This window comes from Nuphar pumila, chromosome 11 (assembly GCF_984573655.1).
Source record: "Nuphar pumila chromosome 11, dmNupPumi1.hap1.1, whole genome shotgun sequence".
Lineage (NCBI taxonomy): Eukaryota > Viridiplantae > Streptophyta > Magnoliopsida > Nymphaeales > Nymphaeaceae > Nuphar > Nuphar pumila.
The window spans coordinates 107,034,744-107,047,657 of record NC_143259.1 but is presented as its reverse complement, the minus strand read 5'-3'; the positions used below and the strand labels follow the sequence as shown (position 1 = coordinate 107,047,657).

The following is a 12,914-nucleotide window of genomic DNA, read 5'->3' as shown; positions in this document are numbered from 1 at the left end:
CACTGATCACCCATTTTCCTCTCCCCTCCCGCCACCCCTCTTATCTCTCCTCCAACACCAGTGCCCAGGCGGAGCCTAAAGACTGTTGAACCAACAAGATCATCATATGCGTCACATAAAGCAGGGTGGTCATGGGGCCCCACCCGGGGTTTTCCTCGCTTAAGCAAGGGTTCCTCATCGTAAAAAAAAAAACACTAAAATCATCATATGCCGCCGCATTTCTTAAATACAGATCATTTTTTGTGCAACACAGCCAAACAGAAATTCAGGTGCAGATGCAGACAAGAAATGTCCTATTATACATCTCAACGCATGCTACAAAATGCTCTAAGCAAAAAATGTGAGAACACAGCAGACATGTAGAGGAATGAATGAGGTAACTGAGTGAGAACATAACTAAATCCATTCTTTAGGGTTGATACATGCATCCAGCAGCTTCCATTCTTCAGTTCCTTCTTCTGGTTTCTGCAAAACAGAGCACACCAACATCAGTTCACCCTCAAATTTCTATAAGAAAACTGGTTCCACTGACAAACCATAATCTTACTTGATCGTACTCCCATCGAGCTGTCAGCGGTAGAGAAACTAGAATGCTCTCGATCCGGCCTCCTGTCTTCAGCCCAAAAGTGGTACCACGATCATATACCTTATATCCAAAAGAAAGCATATTTTTAGTTTCTTGAACAGAACGATTGTTTGATGTTTAGAGATGATAACTGTAGCATTGAAACCAATGTTTTTCAGTTTATTGAAGGGAACAATTATTTGATGTTCAAAGATGATAATTATACCAAGTTGAATTCAACGTAGCGACCCCTCCGTAGCTGCTGCCATGCCTTATGTTGTTCTGTGAATGGTGTATCTTTGCGTTTTTCTATCACAGGTATATATGCTGGAACCACAGAGCTTGCACACTCTACAACAAAGAGAACCCAAGAATAATCAAGGGAGGAGAATTATACCGCTGGTTCTAGAAATAAGCCGTATAAACAGAACCTGCACATATTTGTCCAAACACTTGAAACCTACTTGCATGATTCAAATGAACAGACTGTTTGTCTCAAGAAAACTTGGCCATCAACAAGAAACTTATCTCTTAATCATGTTCATCATATATCACCAATGGAAACTCCACTGTAATAGCCATATCCATCACACTGCTCTATGATAACATATGCCCTCCAATCTAAACATGAGGCTTGTGCCTTTGAGTCCCTCCACAAATGTTTTGTCTTTTAGTTTAAAAATGGTTTTTGGGCCAACACATTTTAATACATAATTTTCATTTGCAGATATTGTTCTAAATAGAAAAGTCCAATTAACACACCAGAGCTATTAGTTTTCTCATACTTTTTTTAATTCTTTGATATTTTCTAATCTTTAATCATTACTTATGAAGGACGCGGGGACACTAGCACTCTGGTTTATTTCAAGTCATTCTGCAACATGGAAAGAAAGATACTATTGACAATGAAGGGCCAGGAAAATGCAGTTGCAATGTGGTAAGTGGACTTCAAGAGTGCAAAGAAATTCAACTTTCACACTCATAGCAAATGCAGTGACTGAATAACAAGAAAAGCAGATAGACCAACTGAGGACACGAGGACACTCAGCAAATTAATGGTCAGTATAATATACATATTTGTGGCTGGGGCAGGTCGGTGGAGACATCAATGCCCATTTCAAGATGCACACAAAAGGAAAAGAAATTCAGCAATGGCCCTTTATAAGAAAGTAATTTTGCACATGGGGACATGGAGAGTGGAAGATAAATTGGTTTTTGCAAGCAGATCAACACAGGTAGTACTTTCTAGTATACTATTTTACTGATTAAACCGATACGTTAGACCTGCTTAGCATCTAGCACGTTGTAGAACATTACACTGGTGCTCTACCTTTGTTTCTTTTTGCTATGCAAGTATGCTGAAAAGTCTAAGCAGCACATGTTCATTATGCTTTTGGGTCCAATCTATGCTTCAAGCACATGGATGCCATTTACTCGTGTACGCACATGATCTTACGTTAATTTTGGGAGAATCTTATGCACATAAAATAAGTAGGAATCAAAACCCTACCCTTATGAATACTGCCGACCACTAGTGCACATGTAACAACACAAGCCATTCATGTTATTCAGACAAAAAGGGACTAAAACTGAAAAACATACACCGCCCAAGTCAAGTACATGGATTTATGACTACCGCACCAGCTTAAAGGTTGAAGAACATGAGCAAACTAGCCTTATCTTAAAAAAGTCATTACACTAAGGGTGAGAAGGTCAACTTAAGTCACTTGGAGAATCTGAAATGGACACTGCACAACAGTAAATGCTAAGGCTGATTAATACAGCATAAGGATAGTAATATTACATTCTTTTATTTCTTTCAAATTTATAACAAATGGGCACAAAATTACCTGTTGCAAAAGCAAGAAGGAATTCCTGGTCGTAATCATTTAGATCATCAAAAAAGATTCCACCAAGCCCACGCCTTTCACCCCGGTGCTATAGTCAAAATAAATAGCCAAGTGCGACATGGTTATGTTTCTTCCTAATGTTTAAAAGAATATGACTCCTTTCCAAAATGATAACATTATTGCTTGTTTATATGCTAATTTGAAAATTTTCTAGCAATTATCATCCACAAACTCCATATCAGAAAGGAGCCTTTCAGCTCAGCAATGAGATTGAGATTACTAGAAATTTAATGCTTATGACCAAATGTTAGATTTATCAGTTACCTAAATAAGAAAGAAAGCAAGGAATATCTTCTAGGGATCATTGGTCATATAAGAACAGATTGAAAAAAGTGCCTAAATGTGACAATCAGAAAATATAATGAAATCTCAATTGTGCATCCAGGACAGTTCAAATTTGATCTGCCTCAAAGTAGTTATATCCAAACAATCAAGTAATACGAGATCAATAGTGAAAAGTTGGTAATTATAAGTAATTAAGTACCTTGATATAGAAATAGTCATCACACCACTTCTTGAACCGTGGATAGAAACTAGGGTCAAACTTGTCACAGGCCTGCTTTTGAATCTACAAGAAAAAAAACAACTAATAAAGCCTTAAAGTTCACTTATCCTTGTTACATTCTACTGAAACCTAAGCTCAAAATTGACTTTACAAGAGATACTGCAAGTTAAAAAACAGTATTATGAAGCTCCAAATATGGCTTGAATTAAGTGTTCTAATGATCTAAAGTCTTGAATTTACCGTATGGAAATGCCTAACATCTTCCTCAAATATATATGCAGGAGTAAAATCCGTGCCACCACCGAACCACCATTTCCGCGGTGCTCCAGGAGCATCTGAATTACAAGCCCATATCAGCTGTTTGTCAGTGTATAACAAACGGTGCTGTCAAGAGATTTCAGTGGCAAACTTTTATGAATTAGTCTATTTCTCAGAGGAGTTGGTGCCTTTTTTTCTCTCTTTAGTGATAATAACCAAATCATCATTCAGGATGCACTCAAAAGTAATCAGTGCTTATAAACAAAGACCAACTTGCAGATCAATTAGACCTCTACTAGTCTCAGAAAACTGAATTAAACTTATCAATGCTCTTAAAACCAACGATCTAATTCTTCTCGGATAAGGGAATAATAACTCAAATAGAACAGAAGAAAAGGAAATGCATTAAAGCTCAATTAAAAAAACAAAAACAGACAGTATAGAAGTACCTTCTGAAGCATCTGTCTCAAAGTATCTATAATTGAAATGCAACGTGGGTGCAAAAGGATTCTTTGGATGCAAAACCTACAAACAAAGACACAAAATGTAACTCCACCTCCATCACTCAACCAAATTCACAGAAACATAGCGGAATCGAAAATTGAGATGTACTAACAGAGCTAATTCCGGCGGCGAAGAAGGGGACCGGGCCAGCATTCTCCACACTCTTCCCCTTGGCGGCCCGATACGCATCCGGCGGCATCATTCCGTAGACGACAGATATATTCACTCCGGCCTTCTCCCAGACGGTTCCATCCTGCAAAACCCGGCTTATTCCGCCGCCGCCGCCTGGCCTCGCCCACACATCCTCCTTGAACCGGCCACCATCCACGGCCTCAATTGCAGCACACACTCTATCCTGCGTTTCCCTGATCATCTTCTCGAACCGCCCCCTAACCGACGACGCATACAAAGATGGTGCCTCCCCATCTCTCAGGAAGCTCTCCGGCCGCTCGCTCTGCATTGTCTCCTTCTCAATTGCAGTCCCGGAAACTGAAGCAAGGGGCCTAAGATTCACCCTTTTAGTTGGGAATGAGACTGAGATTTTGTTGGGCTTTAGGGATGATGGCTTGAAGAAGGTAACAAATGGGTGATGGGTAGACGAAGGAGAAGAAGAAGGTGGGACATTGAGAAGGGAAGAAGAACAAATTGTGATAGAAGTTGCCATGAGAGAGAGAGAGAGAGAGAGAGAGAGAGAGAGCTAGTCAGTGACAATGAGAAGAAGGAAAGTGTGAAAGAAATCTAGAGACTTAGCTAGTTATTACCAATGAGAAGAGGAGGGCAGATCAGGTGCAATCGCATTGCACACTTTGAGTGTGCCGCTGCACCTGACTGCCCTCTATCTCTGGGATGCAGCCTGTCAACTGTGAGCTCAACAGAAGATGGAGGGCAAATCAGGTGTGGCCGCACACTCTAGTGTGCAATGTGAATGCACCTGATCTGCCGTCATCCTAAAGGTGGGGGAGGGTGAAGTTTGAAATCTTTAGAGAGAGAGAGAGGCTTAACTAGGGAGAGATAGAGAGAGAATCTCGGGATGGATTTGGTGGGGGTGAGGATAGCCGTTGGTTTTGGTGAGGGGACTGAGGAGCACTGGTCCGGACCAAGGGGCTGAGTGTGTGGGCTTCCCCCTGGTAATCTCATTCTTAATTCTAATTTCTCAGCCTTTTTTTTTTTACTATTTACTTTTTAACCAACCCCCCCTCTTTTTTTTAATTAAATAGCCTTTTAATCCTAAACAATTAGTTAAGATGTACGGTTTCCTATGATTCTAGAGGGCAGAGAATGGGTCAACGGTTCCGGACCCACTCAGTCTCAGGTAGACCCGGCCGCACCCGGTTCTAACTTTGTTTTAGGTTAACTAAAATCTTACCGCGCTAAAATCTTGGTTAATGTCTTTCACAGATTGAATGTATCTAGGATTGACTTAGAAAAACCTATTTATTTACTTTTTTTTTGGTTTCAATCTAACCTTATAAATGTGATCTATATGCTATTGGGGGGTAGGAATAGACTTTCAGATCACCATATCTGATGTGTGTACAGGTTTTTCCTAGCGACCCAAAAATTAATGGGAATAAAATACACCAATTTTTTTAAACTCAAGAATGCCTGTTTTACAATGAAAAAACAAGATCAGAAAATTGATTCTCACATCCACCATGTTGAACATATGTACCAGCTTAGATTGAGTTAAAACAACTTGCATCGTGAGATCTCAATTAGGGATGGCAGTGGACCGAGGGGGAACGGGGCTTCACCCTTGCCGTGTTTGGACCAAAGATGGAGGTTAAAATCAAAACCCATGCCAGGATGGAAGCGGGGATGGACACAGGCTTTCTCCCACCCTGCCTTGCTCGGAAGCAGATCAGGTCATGCTGAATATGAGCATTTTTGCCCATGCCGACATCGTGGCCGTCTGTTTGCATTTTGGATGAATGCCACGTAGTTTTGTTGACTTTTGAGCTTTTTAAAATGCAAATCGGATGGCCACGATGTCAGCATGAGAAAAAACGCTCATGTTCAGCATGACCTGATCTGCTTCCGCCTTGCCCTACCTCACCCCGTCCCCGATCCCCATCAGTAAAATATTAAAATACTCTTTAGGGATAGCAGTGGACCGAGGGGAAATGGGGCCCGCCCTGCCTCATCTTTTTCGACCAGGAATGGAGGAAATGAAACGGGATGAAGGCGGGGATGAAGGTTAAAATCAAAACCCATGCAGGAATGGAGGTGGAGATGGAGGACAAAATTTTGAGATGGGTAGGTTATAGGTAATTTGATAATAAAAAATGCATATCTTATATAAAAATACATAAATGATGTATAAAGGTGTAAATAAGAATATAAATAATATAAAAATACAATTATCGTACTGGTTGGATCTGCCTAACCCCTGCTTGCCAATCTATAAAAAATAATAATATAAAAATACTGCAACAACTGTTTTTACCATGTTAACACGGCTATAAGAAGATGATTTATTCTAATTAAACTTGAAAATTTTATTATTTTATATTGACTTTTAAAAATATCACAATAAAACCACTATTTTTAAATACTGGCGACATTTATAACATCAGTTTGGGTGGGTGTCACAGATTCACATATCTCATTTAGGGCTGGTAAATGAGCTAAAGAAGCTGAGCTTGGGATGTTCAGGCTGAGCTTGTTAATGTACACCGCTGCTCGAGCTTGGCTCATGAGCTTATCATAAGCTGAGCCAAGCTCAAGATCATTACGAGCTGATCATGAGCTGTTTTATTTTCTAAAAAAAAAAATTTAATTTTAAGTTTTTTTAAAGCTTGATAATATATAAAATATATATATATATATATATAATACAACATATGTATATATGCATATAAAACATATATAATATGTATATAGTACATATAATATATGCATAAAATATAAAAATATATAATATATAAAATTAACCTGCCAAAGTGAGCTTGCCATGTTCATACCTAGCTAATTTAGCCAAATGAGTTGGCAGGTAGGTGGGATCATTGAGCTCAATTTTTCAGAGCCCATAGTGACAAAAGTTTTTATTGCCAAAATCTTGTTTTTCAAAAACTTGCATTTTTATGGCAAAATCTTGGTAATAAAAAAATTAATTAAAAATATATAAAAAAAAATTATAAGAAAAGATTAATAAAAATTATAAAAAAAATAAAAAATACATGATTTTTTCATGATAAATAGCCGTTTAAAACGTAAATATCTTGTTTAAATCACAGTATTTATGTTTTTTCATAAATCTCATGATATTTTGAAATTCTTGCGAGAAATTGCCATTTTAAACTTTCAGTCCATTTCTCGAAATATTATCACGAGATTTTCGTAAATCTCACGATATTTGTCACTATGGTCGAGCCAAGCCTAAGGGCAGGCTGCTCACTCTTCAGATTGGAGGAAAATTTGGCGATGATTGAGGATACTTGTTGAAAATATCAACGAGAAAATTGGTAATATAAAAAACTAACACACAGTAAAAGAAATATATAAAAATAACACATGCTAAAATTGATTTATATTGAGAAAGGCATAATTTAATTTATAACTATTTTTACTGTGATATGTCTGCTTGAAAATTTATTGAGATCTTATCTCAATCGACACAAATATCCAAAATATTTGTATAATGCTGGACTTTACTGAGTTGAAATTGGAGCAATGGCTCTCTAAACTTAAATAATTAAGCCATCGTTTTCTCGATATATATTTTTGAGATAATCCAAGGAAAAAACCTCTCCATTACCAACCACAGCACTGCGGAGTACAATCAGCTTCGACCTTGCGGCAAAGAACGCCACCCATTGGTTTCGAACTTGTCATATCCCATCAACTTGGTGACGTTCACAAGTTGCCCCTAACAGATGAGCCGAGCTCTTGTGGGCTAGTTTTCTTGATATTTATTGATGGAAAGCTCTGGTTCGGTTGGTGTAACCCGAGAAAGTTTGAAGCTTTGCACCACCAAGCATAGTGACAAAAGTTAAAAACCGCAAAATATCGGCAGTCGACAACTCGGGAGATTTTGAAATTTTTTATAAATCTTGTTTTTTTTTTTTGACAAAATCTCAGCAATAAAAAATAAAAAATATTTTTATAAGAAAATATAAATGAAATACATCTAAAAATAAAAATCTTGAAGGTTTCAAGATAAATATCTGTTAAAAATGTAAATCTCGCGATATTTGTCACGGTTTTAAAATCTTGCGAGAAATTGCCGTTTTAAACTTTCAAGCAAGTTTTCATGATATAATCGCAAGATTTTTATAAATCTCGCGATATTTGTCACAGAGACACCAAGCAGTTAAAATCCCTCGCCCTAGGAAGCCTGCTGTTTCAACTTTAAGAGGAAGAGCACACCCCTGCGTATCGAACTCATGACATTATTCAACTTGAATGCTTAAGTTGACCACATAGTCAAGGTGTGCAGGCTCTTGTCGGATAACTAATTAGGCCATAGTTACCAAAAAAACTCCAATCTTTGGAAATGCCATCGATAGTAATAACTAAACCTACTAAGCACTTGTTCAAAAAAAAAAAAACACTAAACCAAGTTGGGCTGGTAAACAAAGCGAGCAAATCAAACTTGGAGGGTTCAAGCTAGGCTAGTTCTTGTGATGAGCCAAGCAGTGCCAAGCTCGAGCTCATGTCGCGAGTTTGAGCTGAATGAGCCAAGTTCAAGCTGGTTCACTTATAAAAAAGCAAATACTTTGTTTCAAAGTTGAAATCAACACAATTTGAACTTTAGACCTGTTGATGAGCCAAGCTCAAACCTGCTTGTTAAAAGAAAAAAAGGTACGCTATTCTAAAGTTGGACGCAATAGGACTTGAACTTTAAACTTACTTCAGCCACTTATTCTACACTATAACATGTAACGTAAAATATATTTAAAATAAATTCTTTACTACTTAGTGATCCTATACAAACTTAGTCAAGCCGAACAACTCTTATTCCGGTTCCCCTCACTAAACCTATTTTATTTTATGAGTTGAAAAGAGCTATTTAGAAGCTGAGCCATGAAGCCCCAAGGGGTTTGATGTAGTGGGATGAGGCCCAGGACACTAGGTGGGTGGTCTAGGTTCAAATCTCATGAGTGTCACTACCTTAGACTCAAAGACAGTCGCGACACTGGCTCAACCTGCTGTATTTACGATAGCTGTCCTGTCAGCATAAAATTCTGAGGGCTTACCCCTCAACCCCAGGAAGTCGCTAAGCTTTGGGCTTTCGTAGGGGGTGATGCCCATGGGATTTGAACCTAGACAGTCTGTCAAGCGGCTTAGGCCACATCCCACTAAGCCAAACCCCTTGGGTCATATAATGTCTCCTTGAAAAAGAATTAGAGCTGCACACGAACCAAGCTTGTGCTGGACGAGCTCAGCTCTCTTAAAACAAGATCTTTCAAGCTTTACTTGAGCTTGAACTAAGCTTTAAGATTCTACAAACTCAGCTCAGGCAAACCCCAAATAACCTACACATTGGGGGTAGGACTATTCCTTTTGTTTTTCATACAACAAAATTTCTTTATGTATAAAACTCATGAGTCGTACTATGAAACTTTGGGAGAGGGTGATTGAGTCTACGTTGAGGAAGGTTGTCATGATATCGGAGAATCAATTTGGTTTTATGCCTGGAAGATCAATTATGGAAGCTATACATCTTCTTAGACAACTTATTGAGAGAAATAGAGAGAGGAACAAAGATTTGCATATGGTTTTTATTGATTTAGAAAAGGCATGCGATAGAGTACATAGGGACGTTCTCTGGTGGACAATGATGAAGAAAGGTGTTTCTCTCAAGTACATTAGTATAATTAAAGATATGTATGAAGGAGTAGTAACCAATGTCCGAACTTGTGGAGGGGTGACAACCAATTTTTCTATAACAGTTGGGTTACATCAAGGATATGTTTTAAGCCCTTTCCTATTTGCTATAGTTATGGATGAGCTTACGAGATCAATTCAAGAAAATATGTCGTGGTGTATGTTGTTTGCTGATGATATTGTTTTGATTGATGAGTCTAGAGCTGGGGTTAATGCTAAGTTAGAATTATGGAGACAAACATTTGAAAAAAGAGGTTTTAAGTTGAGTAAGAGTAAGACAAAATATATGGAATGTCGGTTTAGTATGCAACGAAGTAGTGATGGGAGTGTAGTGAAGATTGGTGAACAAAAAATACCGGTGGATGATTGTTTCAAATATTTAGTATCTATCATTCAAAAGTATGGAGAAATTGATGGAGATATAAATCATAGGATAAAGGTTGGGTGGATGAAATGAAAAAGTGCAACTGGAGTGTTGTGCGATCGTAGAATGTCATTGCGGTTGAAGAAAAAGTTTTATAGGACGACTATTAGGCCCGCTTTACTATATGGTACAGAATGTTGGGCTGCCAAGAGACATCATATTCAAAAAATGAGTGTAGCTGAGATGCGTATGCTTAGATGGATGTGTGGAAATACAATAAAAGATAAGATTCAGAACGAGGAGATACATAAGAAGGTAGGCGTTGCACCCATTGAAAATAAGATCAGAGAGAATCGTTTACAGTGGTTTGGACATATTCGGCGAAGGCCTAATGATGCTCCAGTTAGAAGGATGGAGAAATGGGAAAATATATTAGTTAAAAGAGGTCGGGGTAGGCCTAGGAAGACTTGGATGGAGATGATAGAAAAGGATATGAATGCTTTGAACCTCACAAAGGACATGGCATTGGATAGAAATGATTGGAGGAGAAGGATTCATGCGGAAGACACAAAATGATTTTCTTTGTTGGTTCATATCGCCGACCCCAATTGTTTTGGGATGAAGGCGTAGTTGTTGTTGTATACTTAAGATGAGCCTAATAAGCTTAATTGAAGCCAGTTACCTGAACAAGCTTGTCTTGTCTTGGCCTGGTGCTTGGGCTCACCTCACATACCCTTGGAGACAAGTCTTTTTCAAGTTTAAACAAGCTGAGCCCAAGTCAAGCTTATGCCCAAGCCAGGGATGCCAATGAACTGGATTTTATACCCGACTGAATTCCAAAAAAAAATACCCAATTATAATTGGATGCATACATGGTTTTGATTTTTTGTTTATTAAATTTGAGAAATATCCAATTTTGGTGGATATCTGAATCCGTTTACATGTAAAAGAGCGGATTTGATATGAGCTTGTAATCCAAATTCAAATCCATTTAGCCAACAACCGATTAATTGACTATGGTGTTGGACACATCCAATCCGAACTGTTTACATCCCTAGCCTAAGCCAAGTTTTTTTTTTGATGACGAGGAACCCTCGTTGAGAATTGGGTCACTTAATGAGCCTACCTCCCTACAAGGTAAACCCCCGGTGGAGTGTAGGCCTAAAAGTAATTATAAATTTCTTTGAACATTTGTATATTTTTTTTTTCAAAAAAGAATATGCTACGTGGTAGTTTTCTAATTTTCGCATAAAATGAACAATTATTTTTTTTACAAGTATAAAATGAACCGTAATTAGTTCCAACCATAGTGACAAACGTTTTAAACGACAATTTCTTGTTTTCCAAAAACTCATGAGAAATTGAAAAAATTTCATAAAATCTCGCATTTTTTTTCGAAAAAATCTTGGCAATAAAAAAATAAATTTAAAAATATAAAATTTATTTTTATAAGAAAATATTAATAAAAATTATTTAAAAATAAAAATGCACATTTTTTGTGTGTGATAAATAGCCATTTAAAACATAAATATTGCGTTTAAATCGTGGTATTTATGTTTTTTCATAAATCTTGCGAGAAATCGTCGTTTTAAACTTTCAGGCAATTTCTCGCGAGATTTTCATAAATCTCGCTATATTTGTCACTAACAAGCAACAGTTCACATGTTTAATTTATTTTAAGAATTTAGATAGCATACCACATCTTAATTTTCATGGTTGTCTTTTTTTCTTTTTGAGTGAGAAGGTAAAATTTATTAAACTAGAAAAGAAGGAAGAGCTGAGTGAATGAAGAGGAATCATCAAAACAGTAAAGATATGTTACAAGAAAACGGGTCCGGATCAGGTCATTTGTCAAATGAGATTTTTTTCAATTGACAATCCTATTCGTTGAGACACGATTATTCCACGTGGCACTCTCATTTTCCACCCAAACGTCGTTAACGGCGTGACGCTTCTCTCACTGTTAACCGACGCCCTTTCGGAGCTCAACCACCAGACTGAGAGTTTTCTGCAACCTCCGATCTCTGGAGGGATTCGAGCTCGATAGAACGTCTGCTGGTGAGAATCGTCGTTCCCTTCCTGAAATCGGGCGGAGAATGCCGGAGATGAGTTGGGGCTGCGGCGTGGACCTCTGCGTTTTCTGTTGTCGACACCCTGGAGGCCGATCTAAGAGACGATACAGTGAGGAAGAAGGCGACGACGAATGTCGCCGACCGTTTTCCGGCCATGTTATCACCGGATTTTCATCATTAGTCAGGGTTTTCTAGGAAGTACGCCATGGATTTTCATCAATATTGGAAGCAGAACGACTCGGAAGAGGGGGGAAAAAGGAAACACGAAACCTGTTTTCTTTTTCCACTTTTTATTAATTTTTTTGAAAATGATAGTGCCGAATAATCGTGGCACCTTTCTCAACGGACAGGATTGTCAAATGAGAAAAAATCTCATTTGACAAATGATCTGATCTGATCTGCTCCCCAAGAAAACATGTGATTCAGAAGATGGATTCAGATGAGACAGAATGGAACGACCCCAAGATATCCTTTCCAATCCAAGAGAGGTCCGCATTCGGCCATATCATTTTGGTGCTGAAGAAAATGTCAGCTTGGATAGTTAGAGACACACTTTGCAGATTGCCTTTCTCATCCCATGCGACTATTTCTTTCCTTCCAAACAACGCCTGTGAAAATGATCTTTTACTGACGGCAAGGGAGGGCACACCAGTAAAGCTGCTATTTCTTGTAGTGCCACCATGCCGAAATAAGCCAACCACTTTCAGATCTTTTGCCACTTTGTCGAATAATTGACGAAGGGGGGTCTAAGTATTAAGCGACGAAAGCATGTTTGGTGAATCAGTCCATGCAAGCATGAATAAAATTATGAGAAAAGCACAGAACCAGAACCAGAACCAGAAGAGGTTGGACTTTGACAGCCAGATGGAGGAAGATAGATAAAAAGTAATAAAAACTTGATCTTCTT

General features: G+C 38.2%; 1 protein-coding gene across 1 annotated transcript; it reads right to left on the bottom strand.

Annotated features, from left to right (window-relative positions):
* Nucleotides 1-218: 218 nt before the first annotated feature.
* Nucleotides 219-4,458, bottom strand: LOC149822718 (coproporphyrinogen-III oxidase 1, chloroplastic-like). The gene is made up of 8 exons (XM_089980007.1): nt 3,855-4,458; nt 3,688-3,763; nt 3,221-3,315; nt 2,960-3,043; nt 2,416-2,503; nt 792-916; nt 548-646; nt 219-465 (listed from the first exon to the last, which is right to left on the bottom strand). The coding sequence occupies exons 1-8, from the start codon at nt 4,404-4,406 to the stop codon at nt 397-399; spliced, it is 1,188 nt and encodes a 395-aa protein (XP_089836133.1). The 5' UTR covers nt 4,407-4,458; the 3' UTR covers nt 219-396.
* Nucleotides 4,459-12,914: the final 8,456 nt, after the last annotated feature.